Source organism: Cryptomeria japonica, chromosome 8 (genome assembly GCF_030272615.1).
Source record: "Cryptomeria japonica chromosome 8, Sugi_1.0, whole genome shotgun sequence".
Taxonomy (NCBI): domain Eukaryota; kingdom Viridiplantae; phylum Streptophyta; class Pinopsida; order Cupressales; family Cupressaceae; genus Cryptomeria; species Cryptomeria japonica.
Genome location: NC_081412.1, coordinates 338,359,173 through 338,384,131, shown reverse-complemented (window position 1 = coordinate 338,384,131; position 24,959 = coordinate 338,359,173). Strand labels below are relative to the sequence as shown.

General features: G+C 35.6%; 1 protein-coding gene across 1 annotated transcript in view; it reads right to left on the bottom strand.

The window, feature by feature from the left end:
• The window catches only part of LOC131079022 (uncharacterized), a 239,365-nt gene that overhangs the window by 115,544 nt on the left and 98,862 nt on the right, over positions 1 to 24,959 (bottom strand). The window contains exon 4 of the mRNA XM_058016888.2: positions 131 to 203. Within this exon, the coding sequence (XP_057872871.2) occupies positions 131 to 203 (73 nt within the window). The remainder of the gene's footprint in view (positions 1 to 130; positions 204 to 24,959) is intronic.

Genomic DNA, 24,959 nt, shown 5'->3' with positions numbered 1-24,959 from the left:
AGTCCAAGTTCATAATGGAAAGAGCGCCAGAGACATAAATTGGAAGACAAATATTTCCTCTGCATAGCAAATATTCAAGTTATAATGGTGATCCAAAAACTAAAAATCAATATTCCAAAGAATAACAGACCTGTCAAACCTTCCTGTGGGCAACACTCCACAAAACGAATACAGGCAGAACAAAAGATGCACTCCACAGCAAGCTGGATTTCAAAATGCAGGTGAAAAAAATAAAATTCGGAGTAATCATCAAAACTAATCTTGTACAATCACAGTTGTCACATCTCAATTATGTCACTGACTTTTAAAAAAACGGAAAGCGTGTAATACATATCACATATTTGAAGATGTGCTTAAGTAAGCTATGAATCTGATCACAAAGAATATTTACATATAACTAGATGAATTAATTCACAGCAGTAAGCAATTTCATCTAATACCATTAATGACTGAACAGAACAGTTTGCAATACAGCAATTGTAATTTTTTGCTAAATACTAACAGCTTGAAAACCATATCTGTCATAAGTGTACCTAAACAGGTATCTTTCAAGAAGTATATAACATAAATGCAGTACTATATCCATAACCATTCACATACAACTTGTGAATCATCCAAATAGAGGATCAACTTTTAGCTCAATGCTTTGCACCATTATATTATTCCTGTCAGAAAAACACTTACGTATATACATACTGCAATACAGAGAGAGCGTTTCATTTATAATGATAAGAAGCACAAATCTGCCTGACCATAATGATCCCTTCTGCAATAGCCATGCAAGCTAAGAAATATGTGTAATTTAACTGTAAAGAGTTGCTCGTTTAAAACACAATTAAAACAAAATATTGACTCTAACAGCTGAAAACGCCTGCAACTGCACACCTAACATCTGATGCTTGTAGTGGTGATTTGGAACACTTGCAGTGTTTGTGCATAATTGAGATAAAAATTCAATTCTTAATCTATAACACAGATCCCTACAATATCATAACTGATTCCTGATTATATATGTTTCTGTAGCTTGAAAATAATGTTTATTGCAACCTTAAAACTCAAAATATAAGTGCTATCAAGTGCTGGAAATAATAACAGCTGTTGCAAATGAACTAGACTAAAGCAAACACATTAATGAAAATGGTGTTGTAAGACATAACATGGAGATACAAAGGGTGGAAAAACTCTACGGAAGTAGAGTTGTGCCACTTCAGGCTACCTCAAACAGCAAGAATTACCAGATAATTATTACCATGGAGCCTCCAAGAGCAACTTTAGATTATTTTTCAAGACCCTATTGGGCTTATTTCTGCCAAATTACCGAACAGGCACAGAGAAATGCAATCAAGTGGGCTTATTTCTGGGGAATGTCTTCACATGTGTTGGATTCAGATCACTTGGTGCAAGCCAAATGGATCCAACATTTCTTTTCTAAAGGTCACAAATGCAACACTTCTCAAATCCATCTGTCAGAAATGTATTTCATCAAATACATCAAACTCGATCCTATAAAAGGAGATGGATTCTGCAGCCACCAAATCATAACATGTCCATCTTTTTACATAATGATGAAGACTGAACATGTCCATGAGAGTCTGGATAATCCCCAGATTTTTTTCCATCTTCCTTCTACTTCATACATTTACTTGCAACAATCTTTCCATGTTTCTTTGGGTTTCCACCATTCAGTTTGTGCTTATAAGTCGAAAGTGTTGTTGTCTCAACCATAGGCATAAAAACCATTGCAGCTGATTACAAATGAATCAAACTACATATGATGAAAATGAATAATCCATCCTGGCTCTGATGTTAACACCTCGTCAGCAACAGACTCAAGATTTTTGGCTGTTGAGATTCAGCCTCTTGCTGGCGGATTCTCAAAGGATGAAATTTATTATTTTTATGGGAATATCAACCTTAACTTAGAAGCTTGATATGTTATTAATCATATCCCATTCAAGGGGTTTAAGTTCAAACTAATTCTGCAAAAAGGAAAACATCAAATGGATTCCTCATCCTCCAAACTCTTTCAACCTGAATTTCCATAAGGCTTCAAGAGATAATCCGCCAATTTCTATGGCTGCTTGGGTATTCCGAGACAACTAGTGAAGAAAAAGTTCCTGCACTGGTTTTGAGTCTACAACTTAATAAGAAGGAATTAACTCTCTCTACATTAAAGAAAACTCTATTATGATTCTTCATACAATTCAGAATAGAGGTTCCCAATGTTGGAAGTTGAACAACAATTTTTGACAAATTTAGCCTTTGTTAGACTCTCTCACATTCTACTCCTACGATGACAAGTAGACAATGCTCAATGAGCTGATTACTTATAAGGAAAGAGTCCATTCTCCTGCCTACTTCACAGCTGAAGGTGAAGCTATTGAGGACTTTTATGATGCACCTATGGCTGGTCACCCAAGATTCTTCAAGAGTTACTAGAAAATCAGGGAGAGGTTCACATGGAAAGGACTCAAATATGAAGTCCTTAAGTATTTTTGACGGTGTCCTAGTTGCTAGAAGAGTAAAAATGAGCACACTTATCCAGCTGGTCTACTTCAACCCTAACCCATTCCTAATCAGAAATGGGAAAGTATTTATATGGACTTCATTCCCAAACTACTACCTAAGGTACAAGGCAAGGATTGCATGTATGTTGTGGTTGACAAGTTGGCCAAATTCATACATTTCTTTGCTATTTCCGCAACGTATACTACAGCACAGGTAGCTGATCTATTCTTCAGAGAGATTTTCAAATTACATAGAATACCCAAGAGCAATGCAAGTGACAGGGACATTAAATTCCTAAGCCTCATTTGGCAGGAGATTTTTAGATTGCTTCGAACTGAGCTCACTCCTAGCACAAGATACCACCCATAGATAGATGGACAGATAGAGATAGTGAACAAATGGGTGGAAGGGTATCTCAAAACTTAAGTTTCAGGACAGCATAGAGCATGGGTAAAATGGCTGCACCTTGGACAGTATTGCTGCAATTCTACCTATCACATGTCTATCAAGACGTAACCATTCATGACATTGTATGGGTATGGCGCGCCCAACTTCATTGATTTGCTCTTTGGGATAACAAAGTGCCTACGGTAGAAGATTTGTTGCATGAGAGGCAAGATATCATGAAATTTTTGAGGTAGAACTTTCAGCAAGCACAAAATCAGCAGAAGCTTTATGCTGATCAACATCGGATTGAATGGAGTTTTGAGGTGGGCGACATAGTATATTTGAGGCTCCAGCCATATAGACAGTCAACTAAGAAGAGTGGAGCAAGCAAGTTTGAGCCCAAGTTTTACAATCCCTTCAGAGTCTCCAAGAGGGTTGGAGAGGTTGCTTACGAGCTTGAGTTACCGGCAAGTAGCAAAGTGCATAATGTGTTTCATGTGTCCTAACTCAAAAAAGCAGTTGGGCATAATATGGTTCCCTCATCAAAATCGCCACCGTTGGATGAAAACGAGAAGTTAATTCTGAATCCAAAGGCCGTTATTGACAATAGGAGGTACACACTTCAGAAGAGAGTTGTAAAAGAATACTTCATCAAATGAAAGAACTTGCTGGTACAAGATGCAACATGGGAGAATGAACAAATTCTGCAGCATCTAGAGTTGGAATTGGTTGGGAGAAGCAATTTTGGGAAGCGGAGACTATAATGTCCCGTTCCTAATCACTTTAATTTGGTGGACTACTAGCCTATTTAGCAGGTTCCTGTAGGCTGATAAGTTGGGTTAAAGAACTGATGATAACAGTTTAATTCAATAGTGACATTTGTTTCTTTGCGCTTAAGTGGATAAGATGAGCATAATGCTCTTTTCTAGAGGGCATTTGGATGGTCTTCCCGTACTTTTTTTAGAAAGTCAATCTCGGGCACCGACTAAGTCAGTTATCAATATTGTTATTTTTAGAATAGTCGGTGGATGCAATTAAAGGTGATATCTTGATATTTGATATAGTCCAGTGCTTTTAAACTAAATAGCAGTAAGTTATTAAATTACAAAATTAACTTAAAGATTTAACTTTATCATTATTTTAATATATTAAATATAGGACTATATGCGCGTCCAAATATTAAAGTGAAATGTTTTGATTTAATAAAGAAGTCCTTTTGGGAATGAGCGCCTCTTTGGGAGACATAAGAGATTTTAAATTTAAATTAAAAAGCAAAGGACAAAGGGGTGTAGCTTTTCGACGAGATATAAAAGCAAGTTTCAAGAGCTCATTCATATGCTGGATTAGATATTTCGGAAAATCTTCATTGCTAGTTGAACTTGTTCATCCTGTGGCTTTGTGAGGACGAAAACCCTTGCAAGGAGCATCTTCCACAATGGTGAGAGACCCAGTTTGAAAGATTACTTGGTGTTTCATCCAGAAATTACAGATGAACTTGAATGTTGATTTGAATCTGCAATTTTCACAAAGTGTCTTCAATGCAGACTTCAGAGAGGGCGATTGGAGAGGATTTGAGGAGTTTATTGCTGTTTGTTCTTTCCATTGGCTGGTTGTACCTTTTTAATTGTTCGTCGTAAATTCTTAAGGTTGGTCATACATGTTTGTTGCTGAGCATGAGACTTCCAGAGCTGGGCGTTTGAGGTTCCAAAGTGAGATTTTTGTGATTTTGTAGTATTCAAACCCTATTTGATCAGTCTTCATCTAGCAGCCTCATTTGGAGGTGATTTTGCATACCGGTTTGCTGATTATTGTTGTTGTTGTTCATTATTTTATGATACCAACAAATGTGTATGTCAAATAATTGTTTTTAATGGCATTGAGACTTGTAGGAATGTCCAGTTTTGCTACTATTTTGTACTTTCAGTTATAGCTGATTTTGAACATTTAGAATATTGTATTTGAAAGATATTTCCTTGTTCATTTGCTGCAAGTAAAATCTATATGCATTGCAATACGTTTTTGCATTTCTATCTTTTGGATTAGATATCATATAAACCATTACATAGCATCAGAAAAAACTGAGTTCAGCAGTATCAAGGGCACCATAAAATAGTAAACAAAACAAAAAAAATGCAAGGATGCATATTACAATGGTCAATTTATTGCCAATATTCTCATTGCAGCCATTGAGGAAGCCAAACCCCATAATGCTGTTCAAACCATAATGGACAACACAAAGAATTGTAAAGCTGCTGGGTTGTCAATTGTGGAATGCTATCCAGACGCCTTTTTAACACCTTGTGTGCCACACTCTCTCAATCTTATGCTATAAAAGATTGAGAACACAATTGGTTGAATCAAAGAGTAATACCAAAAGGCTGAGATCAAAATGTTTGTCATCGACCACAACAAGTTGCAAGGTATATTTAGATCGTTGTCAAAATTGGAACTATTGAAGGCGACGTAATATAGAAATTTATATTTTAATTTCACTTTAGTTACCTGAAAATTTATTTTTTCGAATATATTTATTTAAGTCAAAATTTGATTGTGTATTCTAATTCTTCTTTCAATTTTTTTAATAATTTTATTTTTTATTTTTAAATAGGTTGTTGAGACTTGTGTCACCTCTAATACAATTGTCTTAAATTGACTTTTGATGGTTCAAGAGACATTTTCTAGCATGTTCATTAACCAAACTTGGTCCATATATAGGCAAAGCAATGGTTCTAGATGACTCTTGATGGGATCATGTGGTTATATTATAGCTAGTTTTATTATGTTCTCTAGTGTTGCTTGTTTTCGACATTGAATCTCTTTTCAGTTGCAGAGGATTGTTGCTCATTTTAGACATTGAATCTCTTTTCAATGGCGAAGGATTTTTGCTTGCCTTAGGAGCAAGAAGAGTAAACACAACATTAGGTGAAATCGATGTAGCAAGGGATTGCTTCAATTTACTCTTGAGAGAATAATTCTTATTCTAATCATGTTAAAAACAATGGACCACATTTGTATTATCCTCTGGACCTTGTTTGTATTATCCTCAAACTCATTGTCACTAAAGCCATATTTGTTTTTTATTAAGAAAACAATTCCATCTTTTCTATTACTTTTTGAAGGATTTCCATAGCCATATAGAACTCTAGAATATTTTGTTCAACATGCTAGGTCATGGAGTAAACTTGACATCAATTAGGTCAAGCCACTTATGCCAAGAATGGGAATTTGAATTGTGAAAGAATGAATACTATTTGAATATGAATTCTAATAATTGAGATTGTTATTGCCATTATTCAATTTGTTGTTCCAATGTCTCCCTAATCTTCAAAAGGTGAAGTTTCTATTTGACATTTTAAAATTCAAACTCATCCTTCCTTGGACACTTGCCACATTATTGCCCTCTTTGAACCATAGACTGAATGTTGTCTACTTCAAGGTTCACAGTTGGAGACCTTTGGACATGGGTATTGAAAACCTAAAAAGTAACATCTCGTGGGGATGTTTGTGTATTTTGGAACAAAGATATCATTTCATGATGAAAATTGGCAATTATTTGTGTTCGCAAACTTGGTTGTGAACTTAAGTATTCTATCTCAACGATGAGTACTTATCGTAAGGAATAGGGTTCAAAATCGGTGTTCATATCAAGGATTGATTTAACGTTAGAAATTTGTTCTAACCTACTTGATTCAACACAGTTGGATGGCCTATCTTATATCTTTATGGTATCAATTGTTGATCGAAGTTTATAGCCTCTATATCACATCAGCTAAAGTATTTGACCTAATCATTACTCTCACTAGTATTCTGAGATCCAATGCTCTAAATCAAATGCGTCTTCCAGCAAAGAAGGACAAGAGTGGGAGTTGTGTGACTATACATTTTCGCCCAAACATGGATGATCACTATCAACATACCTAAACATGCTCATGATGGACTAAGTGAAATTCAAACCATTTTTCACATGAACCCTGCACATCATCTAGGATCAATGCTTTTACTTTTCGAACCTCTTTCTATGCTCGACTGCCTCCATACACTCCGTAAGTTGTCGATGACCCCAAAACTCTAGGCCAATTGCACCTCCACAAGTTATCTTAAGATGATCGTGTTAGATGCAAATTGTATTTGGGCAACCTAAAATGGAATCATACATGTTGCATATCAACAATAAAGAATTAAAAATTAAAAAACAAATAATAAAATTTAAATTACCTTCAACAACTCCAACTTGGAGAAGGTCATGTATGTGGCTTGTGACATGTGATGATCAGTCATAAACATTTAAAGCTATGAGATTTCCACAATCCATTCTATTATTCACTTATCGTTTCTGGGTTTGATTGTCTGAGCAAATTTTTATCATCAACGTTTTGAATCACTCTGTGATTCATCATAAGGTTGACCAAGAATTCTAAGGAGATGCAAGATAGTAAATTCTTGTTTATCCTGATGATGAATCACGAAGTGTGATTCGAAACACTGATGACAAAAATTTGCTCACACAATCAAATCCAGAAATGATAAGTGAATAATAGTCACAGACATTTGAATCTCCTCAGCCTCTATGTAGAGCCAATCTTTTGCAATCAAATTGAGCAAGTGGACTCCACTTGATGTTCAAAAAATGTGGTTATATGTAGCCTACACTAAATACCCAATTGCCCTACAATTTTAGCATTGTTTGTTAAGACTTGAACAACATTTTCAAGCCCCACCATTTTATCTCTAATTAACCTTGCATCTTTTACTTGCCCGTCACAATACACTACCTTCAAAAACATTCCCCCTTAATGGGACACTACTATAATATTGATCAATGGTATATTTTTGCAATCTTTTTCACACTTGTTTTAAACCATGTATCATTGACCACTCTCAATGATGTCTCTACTGAAGCTTTCTCGTTTGCCAATAATGTGGTTGGCACCTTGTCATACCTAGGACTAACATAATTGCAAAGGGTATTCACCATATCTCGCTAATAAGGTGACCTCAAAACGTTGAAAGGAAGCCCATTGTAATAAATGCAATGAACAATGCTCTTATCTACATCCTCTCACTTCCTTTTTGAAGGCCTTGTCCAATACGCCTCGATTTTGTGAAACAAAAACATTCTCTTCTTCAGAAGGTGGCATTGGCATAAAAGAATGTGGGCCAACTAGTTCTGTGAAGCCACTTGGTGGTTTTGCGAGCTTTTCTTGGCAAGAGCATGTGTAAGAGCCTTTGATCTATTAATTCTCATGTCGGCATCCTCTTGTTCTTTAACATAAGCCAATATTAGATCCTTTGGCAACCCTTTTTAATCTGGCCCCAAACAAACTTTTATTCCTTGAGAAGAATAGCGCGTAAGTGATCTTTCACACGTAAATATGAGCTTTTGTACTCTTTTCCACAATAGTTACACCACCATAGAAAACTCCCACGACCAAGAATTTGTTAAATAATTGTTGTATGTCACCAAAGAGGTTACCTACATCGAATTTAAGATAAATCTCCTCATTTTGAACTAGCAAACTAGCACTCTTCCAACCATTTTGTATGAACCTAAAATAAAAAAACATTACAAATTAACGCTATGATTGAAAAAGTAGATAAATTTAAAATGGGACTATAACCGGCCTTATTATGCTTTAAAGTTTTAAAAAATCAAAATTTACTAAAAGAAATTGAAAACGACTTGAATTTTAAAAAAAAAATAGAAACATCTTGAAAAAAATAGTGAAAACTGGAAACATTTACTTACCTTCGATGGCTATATCTTCCTTTTGCAACAATGTGTAAGATTTTGTGTCTCAATCCTTTATAGCTCTCACCTTTGAACAAAAATTGAGCAGCTTTTAAAACCCAACAATGGCAGCATGGAGGAAAAAATTGTTTTTCTTGGTGATTTGTCTTTGTCAAATGACTTGCAAACACCAAATGTACGCACTTCAGGCCAAATGGATTCATTTGGGCCCTTGTAGGCATGAAAAAAAAAAAATTGATTACAAATGGTGTTTTCAAGCATCCCAAGCCGCATGTACTCCTAGGTATGCCCAAGTAACTACTTGGGCACCCGCGTTCGTAATGAATTCTTCTAAGTATGACCGATAGAAAACCTAAGTGCCCAAGCAATACTATGGGTATACTTGGGGGTGTACAGATACCAAACCTTCACCAATACCACACCCATACGTGGACCAAGGCTTGCCTAGGTGTACTCGATAACATAGATTTAAAAATTACTATCTATATATTCAAAAGAAAATTTCTATTTAAATTAAAAAATCCATATTTGTGTTTATGTTATAAAACAACTTGAAACATATAGCTTAAGTTAAATAATGAAAATCCTTATAATCATTATGAACTTTGATGTAAATAGCTATTTTCCAATTCAACTAAAAAAGACCTTGAAAACAGAAATTTTTCATCTTTAAATGAGTCAAGGTCCAAAATCACATTGTTCTTATGTTATTAAAGACCTATCCTCTATTGTTGGGCACAAAATTTCATAATCAATAAAAACCATGATGTCTATAATGATTACAGAGAGAACCAAGGAAAAATGGTTTTCACTATTTGATAATCTTGCATCATTTGAGTCCTTGTTGGCAATGAGGACTTACCGCTACAAAGCCACCTTTTACCCAAATTGAAGTTTAAGATGATGTGTTTGCTATAGTAAAAGCCTCAATGCTTGGAAAGATACAATTCACAGTCTCTTCTCTGTGTCATGGCAGTCCTCAGCAATTTTTGCACAATGTCTTCTCAATTTAATGGCACTCCTCAATAATTTTGTGATAGGTTTTTTTAGATCTTACAAAAAATTCATTATTTCCAATTACAAAAACTTTTTAAAATATCTTTGACCCTACTTAGCAAAGTACCGGAACTCCTTGGGGATGAGATGTTTCCAAGAAATTCTTATAGATCACATAATAAGGACTTGGGAACAGCTGGTTGTTGGCCTTGGGATACCTCAGTCCCATATTCCATACTTATATAAGGCTTGGGAGACACCTTCTCAGGGCAACTGATTAGTGACTCAGATCTACTTAACAATGTCCAATGGGCTGATGGCTCTAAATTCTATGAAACACCTGTCAAAAAACTATATTCCTTGCTCATTGGCTCGGGGGAGATCTACAACAAACTTAATATTTCTTGGAATTTTAACTTCTGATTTGAAATAGTCTAGTAAACTATTGCATATCTGGCGTAACTCTCTGGATCCTTAAAAAGTTTGCTTTTGTTGGTTTTTTTTGCTTAAGAAATTGGTTGTTGGCACTATTTTACATTCCTACGATCTGGATACTAGAATGTGTGATATTTGTGGAGTCCCTGAGTCTCTTGAACATCTTTTCTTTAAATGTACTTGTACAATTGCTATTTGGTGTCTTCTCTTTGGAAAATTGGAATGATTTTTGTGGCTTCTCTTGGCATGAAATCCTCGCCGATTTTGTTGATGCTTTTAATGACGAATTGAATACACTTTGGCTTGTTTTTACAAATGAGGTGTTGTGGTTTATTTGGAAGAAGATGAATGTAGAGATCTTCCAAGGAATTAGAAGGCACCTTACTAAGTTCAAATGTGAGCTCACCTATTTGACTATTATACTATGTTACCCGGGGACATGTCCTTGGGCTAAAATCCCTCGTCCCTATACCGGGGATGTTTCAGGGACATGGGGACAGCCAGGGACGTCCCCCCGCCATCCCCAAAATTGCAAAATCTGTGGGAAACGTCCCAAAAACTTGGGGACAGCACTGATTTTCAAAGGGGACGTCACTCCATCCCCAATATGGTTGGGGACATCACCATCCCCCTTTTCCCATCACATTTTAAAAAAAGGGACTCGAATGCTTAAAAAAAACATTTTTTAATTTCATTTTACATCTCTAAAACTGGATTTTCACTAATATGACGAGTAAACATGTCCGAATCACTTCCAAAAGCACTTAGAAATAATGAGTAGCAGCATGGTAATAAATTTCACAAACACTTAGAACTCGATAGTGTTTAAAAAGATCGTTGCAAGTCTGCAATATTGGACTTTTCACTGATATGAAAGGAAAACAGGGCTGAATCATAGCCAAAAGCACTCAGAAATATGAATAACAGCTTGGTAATGAATTTCACAAACACCCAAAACTTTGTAGTGCATAAAGAAGCAGTTGTAGGTCATAATAGTAATGGAAGACTATCAAAATGTCCTCCAACTAGAAACAAACAATGAACTACATGCAAACAACTGTTGGCATATTGACAATGAATTTCCAATTATGAATGCACATTGAGTATTGACAATGAATTCTCAATTATGAATGCATATTGAGTATTGAGAATGAATTTTGAACACAAATGTGGTATGTCAAGGTTCTATAATGTACATATACCTGCTTTATTCATGTTTTCACATGAATATAATGTATATATACATGCTTTATCTATTTTTCATATGAACATTTAAAATTTCCCTATATATTTTGAATTTTTCCTATATTTTATATAGCCGTCCCCTTTGCCGTCTCCCCACCATCCCCAAAATTGGCAAAAAAATTTGCCATCCCGGAAACTCATCCTGTCATCCCCTGTCGTCCCCGTCCCAGAAAATCAAAGTAGCATAGCTATTATGTTGCATGTCCCGGCTACTCTTGAAATTCCTATAGACCACTTCATGATTCTACTTAAAGAAGGCACCACAAATGTTTATAAAAACAAAGGTTAATTCACTCACTTCTTCCTCAATGGAAAAAATAATTTAAATCAACAGGAATTGGAACTGCTAAAGAAATTCATGTAGGAGAAAGAGATCCCTAAACTACCAAAATGTGAAGCTACCAACAAGAAGACTACAAATGACTTTATGGTTCCAAAAGTTTATGCAAACTTGACTGTGCCACCCCTTGGCACTTATGAGTGGGATAAGGCTAAATGTAGCAACAGTATCATAGGTGCTTAGACTAGTTCCCTCTAGTCTTCTATTTTGCAGTTTCATGTCTATCTGATGTATTTACAGGTGCTTTATCTTATCTTTTCATATCAGTTGATACTCTTCGGAGCTGATTCTCCTTATAATGTACTCTATGTTTTGATAAACTCTATCTAATAGAAAAAAAAAATACCCTTCCTTTTCTTGCCAAGAAGCCCGTAACACTAAACCTTAAATACTAATTTTTCAGGGGTGTTTAAGGTTGAGAGGCTGCAGCTTTTTCTTGGCCAATATAGTCCTTATTTAACTTATACATGCTTAACATTATTTTACTGTAAAGTAATAGCATTTACAAGGAATTTGATATGCTTAACTACAAAAAAGTTGTACTTCAGCCCCTCTACAACACACCTAACACAACATTCATCAAGATTTCCCTATCATGCCTTTGGAATTGATGCCCCAAAGGTATATTTGAAGGGTATTGTTGTGACCTTTTCAAACATCACCCCATCGCAAATGGGGACCCCCAGGTTTTTGCTTTTTAGAGTTCTTAGCCGTCGATCTTTGAGAGTCTAGAGATAGATTTTTCAAGGGGTCATCAAGATCAGTCAGGAAAATCATGCTCAGAACAGTGTCTGGACACCATCAACGCGCTTAGAAGGCCCAAACGACGAAAAATGCAGCTGCTTAGGGTCAATTCTGACACCTTCCTATTTTTGTGGGATTCTACTTTTTTGCTTTTTTGCTTTTTTTATTTTTGGCACTTTGGGACCAATCCAGGAAGCAACTTTTTCGCTTGCTTTTTTGCTTTTTCCTTTATTGCTTTTTTCAACTTTTTTGAAAGTTGACCTAGGATTGGGTCGCCCGGGTCATGGCACCAGGGTTCCTATCTTTGAAATCAAAAATTTGTGTCTCCAAGTATGAAAAGCAAGAAAAAATCTCTAGCGAGGGTGTTGATCTAGAAGTTATAGACAAACATGAACTGTTGAGCAAGAAAATTCATTAAGAGTCTATGCCACAAAGAAAGGTTTCAAAATGGAGATGACCATGTCTCAGGCCAGTGCAGAGTTTGCCAAGGAGGGAGATGGCAACGTCTTGGACAAGTGCAAAGTTCGCCCAACAAGAGGATAACAAAATTGGCTAAGTGTTGATAACATGGGGGGAAAAAATTCAAAAAATTGCCTAAGTGTGAAACCAAGGTGATGTCCGCCCAAGGAGAAATGAAAGAAGTTGGAAATGTCCAAGAAATGGCAAAGTCCACCATGCCATATAATTGAAAATGTCTTGCCAAGGCTAAAGTCCGCCAAGGCTAAACTCAAAATGTCCAACCTATGATCAACTCCACCCTTGGAAAAAGAAGATGGCCTAGCCATCATGAAGTCCGCCCCTTTCAAAAGATTGTCCAAGCAGCCAGCAATTCCGCCCAACACTTGGTGAGAATGGCTTAAGGAAGATAAAGTCCACCAAGGATGGCTCGCGAACGTGCAAAGTTTGCCATGCATCATGAGAAAAATGTTCAATAGCAGCTGAAGTCCGCCAAGAAATGGCTTAAGCGAAGCAAAGTCCGCCAAGGGTAAAACTCAAGATTGTCCAAACTATGCTAAAATCCGCTCAACTTCAAGAGGAAATGGCACAGCCAACATGAAGTCCACTTTTGACACTTACTACAATTTGGCCTAACATATGATCAAGTTCGCCTAGCAAGGAAAAGGAATGGCCTAAAGCCACATGAAGCCCACCCAGCACTTGGGCAAAATGTCCAAGAACATTCAAAGTCCGCCAAGGTCAAATTACAAGACATTCCAAATCCGCCTTGATATTTTGAAGAAAGAAATGCTTGGAGAAAGGGACAAGTTCGCCAAACATGGCATGAAATACATGAACTCCGCCATGAGCATAGTTTGCTAGTCAACAAGAGAATTTATCCGGCACTTAGAATTATTTTTCAAAAACGTGCCCAGCACTTAGAAAAAATTTGAACACAAGAAAAATCCTTGCCAACACATGGATAAGATGAAGATAAAGTGTGAAGTGGCGCCAAAAGTGAAAATAGAAACTTTCTTTGAAAATCTTTCGAAGAGATTAAGTTGCCATGTTTAAAATATAAAGTTGCCAAAATGGTCGAATTTTCGACCTTATGTCAATCTTTACTTGTCATTTTCATTTCATTCTTTCTCAAGTTCGAAGATTGAAGAACTCTCTCTCAAGGTCAAGGAAGGTAGATTTTAGAAGGAAGATTTTTGAGGATAAAAGAGAATTTTCTGAGTAAATGACAGAATTATAAAGAAATTCCAGAAGTAAAGGCAGACTTTCATCAAGAAATCCAGTCAAAATTATAACTTTAGGTTCAGAATTTGAGTTATTGACTAATTAATTTCTTACTCCTTGACCAAATTTCACAAAATTTGCTAAGTTTTGAGCCATCTTCTTCCATTTTTCAGTCTGATTTTTCCACAGAAATTTAGCTTTTTGACAGGCTGAAGGTCAGATTTTAAGGCAAAAAGTCCAAAATCGGGGTTGAAACTTTAAGTTGTTTTGAAAGTAATGTTAATTTTTTTTTATGTTTCTAGACAATGAGATGGATATTCTAGACGAAGGATTCCAAGAGGGGATTATTTCCACTCTTCAAGTGTTTCAGAATAATGTGTGTGTAGGAAGCAACCAAGAAGAAGAGGGTATTGAACAGCCCACGATTCGTGATTGGTTAAAAGAGAGAATGAAAATAAAAGCACCAGTGGAAGTTCAAGAAGAGGACGACACAACTGATTTCTTGGCTAGATTAGGGAAAGTTGTTGTAAAGAAGACAACCAAGAAGTTTTCCACAATTCAGAGGGATGAAACTGGCTGTTGTACAATTCAAATTGTTGTGCCGAAAGTGGACAAGGCAAAGGAAGACATTACTCCTCAAGGGTATGAAATCACCACTATCAACTTGCGACCAACCACAAAGGATCATGAAGTTGAAGACCTGGACAATTCAGTCTCTTCCATCAAGGCAAGGTTGGATAAGGAAATAGGGAAGAAAAGAGAATACAAGAAAGAAATTGAGCGCTTAAAGAAGTATGTTCAGCACTTGACCAAGCCTCTCGATCAAGGCGATATAGTGCTCCTCCACTTTTGAATCTCTCACAGGAAGCAATCGGAGATTTCAAAGAAGAAAAAGTGACAGCCAAAGAGGCCAAAGAATGGATGGCAAGCAACAATAAAGAAGCAACTACTTTTGTGGAAAAGTTAATGTTGACATATGAACAAACTTCTTTGCTCTTCAAAATGCTTTTGCTATATATGCAAACGACTTGGATGGAATGGAATTCAAGGGGAATATGCCCCCACATGTCACGATGGAAGAGGGCAGCTCAATCGTGTCCAAATTCATTGAACATACTACCACTCAAGGATGCGCCTTCCTAAAAGATAGCTCCTCGCGCCACTTATCTTCCATGCATTTGGTCTTATTGCTATTATGGGAAACCCTAATTAGGGTTTCGGTATTTTGCTCTCAACCGTTGATCTTAGATTGATCTCGGCCTTTCATTTGTTTTCCAAAACTCTATACTATGTTACCCGGAAATGCGTTTCCGGCTCCAAGGCACCTATTTCGGAAACTATCCCCAGGGACTTGGGGACGGCCGGAAACGTTTCCCAAGTCGTCCCCTAGCCGTCCCAAGGATTGCTAACCGTTTCCGACTTAGAAGGCAATTAATTTTATTTTTTAATAAAATAATTCAAAAAAACATTATTATTTGGTATAGAGAGCAATTCATTTTTTTTTTAAATTCATAATTTTTTATTTTTTTTGGTAGGTAATAGGCCGAAGCCGCAATATTTTGAATTATTATTATTATTATTATTATTATGTTTGATTAGATTGACCCTAGACCTTCCCCATTTTTATGGAAGGCCAAGAGTCGCAACTTAGAATTCCTCTCTTTAGATGTCCATATTGGGAATTGAACTTGGGTCTCCACAGTGAGAACCTAGTGTTTTAACCAGTTAAGCTCAATCCCTTGGACTAAATTCATAATTTTTTTATAGAAAAGTAAATTTCTTTTATTTTTTAAAAATCGCTTGTAAATTATTATAATATTTATTATTTATTAATAATTATTAAAAATTACAATTATTATAATAATTTTATAATTTAAAAATTACAAATTATAAATTTTAAAATTTAATATTATCGATATCTTAGTATCTACCTCTCGGCAATAATAGAAAAAGAAAAAATATTATCGATATATTTAATATTAGTAATATACTAATATGACTAATAGGAAACCGAAATATGAATATCATATATTAGTAATATATAATATCGATATATATTATAACGATATCATATTATATGATATCGATATATATATTATATGATATCGATATCATATCATAATTGACAATTCGTGTTGTTTCAACGCATAGGGCAGGAAAAACACGGCAGGAAAAAAACATACCACAAGGAAAAATATTAGGTCATGGCAGAACAATCAAGAATAAGAAGTGTGTTGGGCATGGGCAGTAGACAGGGAAGAACTCAAGCAGGCATGACTAGCGTTTGAAATGATTTTTATAAGAGAAGGAAAAAGTTTATGAAGCAACCAAGGGAAAGTGGAAACTGATACCTAGGATTTGAACAACAAGATTATTTGGATTTGTCTCATATTTGGAGCATTGAGGGTAAGTCCATGCTTCCATTTTTTAATTTATTTTTCTTAGTTTGAAAGAAAAAAATCTGATTTTTATATTTTTTCTTTATATTTCAGAATTTTGAGCTTGCATTATATATATTATTAGTAGACTCGCTCAATAAATATGAATGACAGCAGTAGGAGTGATGGTAGTGATGAAGAATGGGAAGGGGAAGAAGTTGCAGTTGTGGGTGGAAGTGGAGGTGTTGGGAGTGAATCAACACATGAATCTAACAAATTTGAAATCCATTCAATTACCTTAAAACCATTTGCACAAGGCCATTTTAACCCTAAAAAACCTCTACTTTACCTTGTTTATCCCACAAATTCCAAAAGAAAAAATTCAGGTGGAAGTAGGGTGTATAAGTGTCATGTATGCGAAGGTGAAATTAGAGGGAGCTACACAAGGGTGTGCTCTCATTTCTTGGGTGTTACGGGCAAAGCAGTTAATTATTGTAAAAATTTAAAGGAGGATGCAAAGTTAGAGTCTTATAGATTACACATGGAGGCTGAATGCAAATTTAAAGGTCTGCCCTTCATAATGCCTCAATCCTCACAGCCATCTACTTATTCTCCTAGTGTTCATCATATGTCATCTAAGGGTAATGCCACTCATAGTGTGGGAGCCAAAAAAAATAAAAATGAAAAAGGAAAGAGGAAGGCTAGTGATAGTGAGCAGCCAATGTCAGTTACAAATTTGTTCAATATGCAAGCACGGGAATTAGCTGAGGGTTCCGTTGCTCATTTCTTTTTTTCCCATGCCAATCCCATTTCATGTGGCCTGATCTCCTTACTTCAAGAAAATGATGAAAGATGTTGGTAATGTTGGTTCCTCTTTTGTACCCCACGGAGATCATAAACTACGTACTACCCTCCTTGACAAAGCATACTCAAAGGTGAGTTTGGTGATGGAAGATATGAGGCGTACTTAGATGAAGAATGGTTGTTCCATTGTAATGGATGGGTGGACCGATATTAGTCATCGGCCACTCATCAACATCATGGTTACATGCACAACTAGCTCTTATTTTCTTAGAGCCATTGATTGTTCAAGGAAACGCGAGGCTGCAGATTTCCAGTTTAGCATTCTGAGAGAGGCTATAGAGGAGGTTGGGCCCTCAAATGTTGTTCAGGTGATCACTGATTCAGCATGTGTGTGCAAATTGGTTGGTTTGATAGTGGAGGGTGCTTACAAACTAAGTCACAAGGTTCGAATTCGGCAACAATGAAATTCAACAAAGTAAAAATTCGACATTAAATTCGACTAAAAGTAAAAAAAATAATTTTATAAAATTACTAAATTTAATAAATTTTAATATTTTAAAATAATAAAAATCTAAAAACTATATTTTAAAATATTAAGTTTTAATCTATAACATTAATATATTAAATAAGAAAAAAACAAAACAAAATTAAACAATATTACAATATTTATATGTTTTAATATGTTAAATTTTATTAAAAATAAAAAATAGGGTCGTATTTTAATAGCCACCCATTCACGTTGATTCCTTGAGGACAAATAAATAAAATAAATTCAATAGTTAGAATATATTAATAGCCTCCTTTTAATAACGTGGGTTTTAGTTAGCAGACGAGAAGAGCTACTCAACGAACAGGAAGACCTACTTGCGGATACCAGTTTGATGGTTGTACGCGTTGTCCATCTCGTTCTGTCCTCAATTCCAGTGATGTGCAACACTTCGGCTTCACATAGGAGCTATTGCCATGACCTCCCTGCCATGATCTCCTCGGTGGTTCATACAGGAGCTATGGCTTTGATTGCTAGTATAGAATCGTTGCCCTAGGTTTCCAATATTCGCTGCATTTTAAAAATATTTTTCAAAAAACAAACTTCAATGCCTTCTCCATATGAATTTGGGCGTTTAAACGAATTTTTAATATTTTTATGAAGTTCGCCGAATTTCGAATTTCTACCTTGAAATTCGGCGAATTATGTGACACAGCTTACAAACACATCTTTTAGATTCCATGTTTTGTTTATGCATTGAACAATGCATTGAAGGACATAGGGAAATTGGATTTGGGTAAAGGAAGTGGTGACACAAGGTAGAGATGTTCAGATGTTCATTTGCAACCACCATACCTCACTTGCTTTCTTCAGGACATTTTCAAAGAAGTAATTTCTCAAACCTGTAGAAACAAGATATGGCAGTTACTACATTTTGTTAGAGAGGATGGATGAAGTGCATGATGCTTTACAAATGATGTTAGTGCATTCAAATTGGAATAAATGACCTACTGGAAACACTACTGAAGGAAAAGCCATAAAAGAGCGGATCCTTGATGACAATTGGTGGACCACTGTGAGGTAGAACATGTTGATTATGTTAGTGCATTCAAATTGGAATAAATGACCTACTGGAAACACTACTGAAGGAAAAGCCATAAAAGAGCGGATCCTTGATGACAATTGGTGGACCACTGTGAGGTAGAACATGTTGATTGTCATATATAATTTAAAATCAGAAATTTCTTTCAATTATCAAATTTTAAAATTTCTGATTTTAATTAAAAATTTCTAATTTTCAGTAATTTAATTAAAAAACATCTGATTTTACATTAAAAATTCCGATTTTTAACATTTTGTTCTTTTTCTTATTGCAGATATGTTTGCTCCATCATCTCTCTTGTTGTAGATGTCATTAGATATGCTGATACAAACTCTCCTAGCCTTGGAGAGATATATGACACTATGGACAGCATGATTCAGAAGATGGAGATAATTTTGGCTCACGATAAGTCATTGGACTTATATTAGGAGTACATTCACCCAATTTTCATGCGTAGGTGGAATGCTATGAACACTCCACTTCATATGGCAGCCTATGCACTAAACCCAAAATGGTATGAGCCTAGGCCTGGAAGGTGCGCTCCTAGTGAGGATGCCGAGGTGAGACGTTGGATTATAAAGGCCCTTCAATAGATGTATTCAGCTGAGGAATCTGGTAGACTTCGTGAGCAATGGGTTGCCTTCACAAACCTTGATGGTCCAAACTTTAGCACACCAAAGGCCAAGATGGATAGAGCCTTCACAAACCTTGATGGTCCAAACTTTAGCACACCAAAGGCCAAGATGGATAGAGCAATAATGGCACAGAAAAGCCCCATTGGATGGTGGCAATGGCATGGGTCAGATGCACCACAGTTGAGGTCACTTGCCATTCGTCTCCTCTCACGGGTTGCTAGTTCCTCCGCTGCAGAGAGTTATTGGTCTACATATTGCTCTATCCACTCCGTGATGAGGAATAAGCTTACCTCTAAACGGGCAGAGAAGTTGGTGGTTGTGCATAGTGCTCTATGACTTGCAAATCGTAAGATTCCAAAGTATCGACAGACACTAGCTTTACGGTGGGATATTAATCCCGAAGACACCACCCAAGTTGATGAGGATGACACACCACAGGGATTGCTTGGCGTTCCGTTGGATGACGGAACCTTTGAGATTCAAGCTGACAGTGACAGTGACATTGACTTGGATCAAGATTAGGGGCAGCAACATACTATTTTTGTTTTCATTTTGACTTTTAAGTTTGAAACTTTCGGACTGTCACTTTGAGTCTTCTCACTTTTGACATTATATGATACATTGATACAGGTAGTTTCTATATGATATGATACTTATAGCTCTTCATCTATTACTTTAACTTTTCAATGTTTCATTTTGTTAAAAGTTAAAACTTGCAGCATTTGCTTATTTAAATATTTTGATATATGAATCTATGATATGATACTTGATAGTATAACATCTCATTGTTTCAATGAATTATATCTATGAATGTATGAAATTGAAATTTGAACTCTTATTTGATTCTTTTGATCATGATTCATGATGCTATCCTATGTTCTTAATCTTATTCTATGATGATTCGATTTTATAATTTATCCATTTGATGCTATGTTCTTAGATCTATGATGATTCTATGAATGATCAATGATATTAGTATATTACATAATTAGAGTTAGAATCAAGACTCTATTTTATAAATGTTATTATGTTACTATTATTAAATATCATATATATATATATATATATAGCTAGCTAGCCGTCCCCTATATTATGTTTCCTCGTCCCCTCATCCCGAAAACTCAGGGTAACATAGGTCTATACAAACTCCTATTCTCTCATTTTATTGTGTGGAGAGGTTTATGAAATTGTTTCTAAGAGCTACTTTGATAATAAAAGTTCATTTGCATATTGCTTTGAAACTTTATTGTTATCACGTAGTTGCATGGTTGCATACTTTCTTCAACATACAATAGATTTGCTTACAAAGTTGTTAGATGAATGAAAGATTTGATAGTATATTGCTCATACTTTTTTTGAACAAATGATTTTTGTTCATTGTGTAAAGTTAGCCTGAGCTTATATTGTGGGTGTTTTAGCTTCTACTTTGGATAAATATTGTTCAACTAATGGTATTACTCATAGTTTGAAAATCTTTAGCACAACCCTTGAAGATTGCACTTACTTTGTGTAGTTGTCCTTAGTGTGGCGAAGCAAAGTGTTTTTGTTAGTTTCACCTAATCTTTACCGTCTCTTGAGTTCTTAGTAGTATAGCACTTCTAAAAATTTCTCCCTTTTATCCCTTTTGAAATCCAAAAGATAGCATTTATTGTCAAATTCGTCTAAGTCCTAACTTGTGAATGATATCAGTCGAGCCTAAGTCCCCCTTGTATTTCAGCAAACATCCCCAAGGAAGCTATCCAACATCAAGTTGCCTGTTTGCATATATAAACCTTGGAGTTGTCGTGTGATCTTCACGCAATCTTAGCACACATAGTGATTTTGTTCAAGAGAGGGTAGAGTGTCCTTGGATATTTTATTCTAATGTTCGGTGAATCATAAAACACACACCAACTATAAAGATTGAAGTAATAAGAAGACTACAGACACCTTTCCCTACAATTGTATTCTCTTACATTTCTTCTCTTCTTCCAATCTTTCTTCTACCAATGATATGTCATTCAATTGTAAATCCGTCCTAGGGGGATCAAAGTGTCAAACGAATGACAATGCCTATGTGCTCTAGACCATAGCTCAAATATTCGGACCCAAAAAGTACTTGGCAAGCCCAAAAATTTTAAATCGAGAACAACTCAGTAACATAGAAAGTACTAAAAATTAAAATTTCTTAAACATATTTTCTTTTGTAAAATTCAATTACAAAATGTATTAAATCAAAAATTATCATCTCGAAAAAGAGAATGCATCGTTTTATGGCAAAGAAGAAATGTGAAAAACATGATCTAGCTGGCATTTTACCCGAATTGACCTTTTATCCATGATTTTCCTATGTTTGTAAAAAATCGCCAGTCAAACTTGTAAAAACTAGCACAACAAAAAAGCAAAGAGTACTCATAGAATTCGTGAACAATGCTCGAGACCTTTCACATGACATTTATATTATGCCACTCTCCTCCCGTACAACTCTACTCTTGCCAACATCTATCTTCCACATACTTTCAATCTTCTGCATACCTCCAAGAATATACTAAGCTGAGGTATTTTAGAAATTTTGATATATCAAGATAGCTACTCTTATATACCATCACATTTGTATAGCAAGTAATTTTGGCATTGGGCATTAAGGTATAAAAAAGGTAGGAGTTTTAATAAGCGTCCAGCAATAATGGTTTCTTTTAGAAGTTAGAATACCAAAATTATAACCTCAAAACATATGAAAGACAGAAGTTAGAATTTTTTTCAGATTTTGTCATCATATTGCATGAGAGAAGCTTTGTAACAGCATATTCCATGTCAATCTTAGGTACAAATAAGGTTAAAAGCATCCTTTCTTGCATGATGTCAATGGATGCACATATTGCCTCAGATGTCAATTAGTGAAGGAGCAGTACATGAAATTGTTCCTTGTCGAATGTGCCCTTTAGATATCATATATCAGGCACCATAGTCTCTTCAAGCAATTTCTAACGGCAAGGCTAAAAAGGAAAGAACTAGGATAGAAATGGCTTCTAATTCTAAAGATAGTAGGGGCAATACTTTGAATGAGGTAGCCACAACACAATAGTCTTTAACGGGTTCTCAATTGACAGCTACTAAAACAACATGCAACCCAAATTCAAGTGGAGGTTATCTTTGCACCTCATACTTCCCTGAGAATGCAAAGCACTTTGAAGACTATGGAATGGAGGAAGAATATCAACGAATACGAGAAGGCGGCAATTGTGATTTTTTGGTTCTACTCTATCCTATTGTTCTATGTTGTCAAGTCTCCATACTGGCAAGCTATGGTGGATGCTATTGCAATTGTAGTTCTTAGGTTTAAAACCCCATTCTACAAGATATTGACGGCTGATATGCTAAATAACACAGTACAACATCTTAAGAATGTAGTGAACATCAATTTAAGGGAAAAAGAATGGATGGATGTGGTATCCCTTGTCCAATCTGATGTAAAATTTTGCCGATTTTGGCTCAAGGAATATTGTCAAACAATTCACATATAACCTTCTAGCTTGCTGGTCTGAGTTATCAGTCTGATATAATTCCGTGTAATTGATTCCAAGGCACGAGTAATGTTTGCAAATGATTTCTATAATCTCAAAACTATAAGCTCAATGCATAAATGACTACCCTTTTACCTTCCCAATGCGCATATATATGATTTCCAAATGAAGAATATGCACCTACAGCCAAGAGGCATTTTCACAAACATTTGGCATGCAAACTACTATCATCATGAATATCAACATATCATCAAAAAATAGCCCGCAACTTATTTCTCCTTTATTATATACAATTGCCCAAATACAATAGAACATGTAGATGCCTTGATTCTTGGCTTACATTCGTAAATCAACTACAATGATAGGTCTGTTTTAAATGACATCTACAACAGCAACTCCTAATGATGACATGTGATCAATGCACTACAAAAATAAAATGAAAACCTGGTAAGGGAAGTCACCTTAGAGAGAGGATGAGTTGCAATGCAGCTCCAATGAAGTTGACCCCCTCAATTGCCCAAAACGTGGCTCTCTAACTGCCGCCCCTAGTCTGATTGTTTCAGTCAGTAATAAATAAATTACAGCTTCTAAGTCACCTTTCAAGCATCAAAAATCATCATTGGCTTCTCCCAAAGTGAACGCTCCGGCATAGGGGTGAAATCGATGCATCAATTGGGTGCTATGAACATAATCGTGGCACTTATAAGCTGGTTCGAATAACTGGAAATGTCTGATAAATAAATCAGATTGCTCAAGATGGATATCCGGTTCTCTAGCACAAATCGATGGAGCATAAACCCTCCTAATTATTGTCTCAATTCAAATCACCAAGTCTACAAGTAGATTTGGCCCTTGGCCAAAAAATTTAACCCAAGTTCAACTCCTGAAGTAGAGCCCACAACCAGCGATAATTCGGAAGATATTTCACAACCTCAGAATCACATTACCAATTGAGAATTTTCGTTCCCAATGGCTGATGATAAACTGCAGAAACCCTCAGCTCCAAAAGCTATCAAACAAAAAAGGTGTCAAAACATTTGATGCCAAAACAATGAGCCTCATTCCCTATTTATTCTTTTTCCTCCTCTTGAAGTCGGCCATCTAGAATCTTCTAATAAATCATTAATAATATAATTTTATATTTGCACTTTGTCATTTAATTTCCTCCTTGGCTAGGCACTCAATATTAATTAAAACATGGCCATTTTAATGATGAATATGACCCTTTCTTTATAAAATAATAATAACATTAAATAGCCTCATAATAATATTTATTAATAAAGTTATCACTTTATTAATAATCAAATGAGCATAACTCCATGATCAATCAATATTTCTTCATTCTATCTGCACTAGGGAGTTGACCATTTTATCCTCTATCCAACCCACTGACTTACTAAAAATAGAAACAGTCCCTCTCGATTGTCTCCCGACTTACTATAAATAGTAAGTATATGAAATTGAGCCCAAACGAAGTCCAATCTGAGCCAGACGAAGACCAAACTGGAATATACTGAATTCTGAAGAAGACAAGAATCTCCATTAACCATACCTCTGCCTCAGAAGACCCTCTATCCACAATTATTAGCCTACGAGGGTCAGAATGATAGGCTAACCACTCAAGAATAGGAACGAGCTAAAAAGGGGACATTACAATGGACTATAATGTCAAATGAGGAAACAAATAGAAAGAGCCAAACACACATAAATTTCCTTTCCTCATTTGATATTGGCACAATCTTCTAAAATCTATGGATGCATTAGACACAATAAAATTCACACCTACAATGTTCGAATTATTTGATGTAGTGGTCATGGTTGAATCGCCATCAAATGTGGTTCATATTATTATATGACAATGTTGTTTAGTGTGGTACTACTAGGAAACTTATAATGGACAAGTTTTCATCTATAATTTTTTAACCATGCACGACACACTACCTTGATTGAACCTTAGAGTATAGGT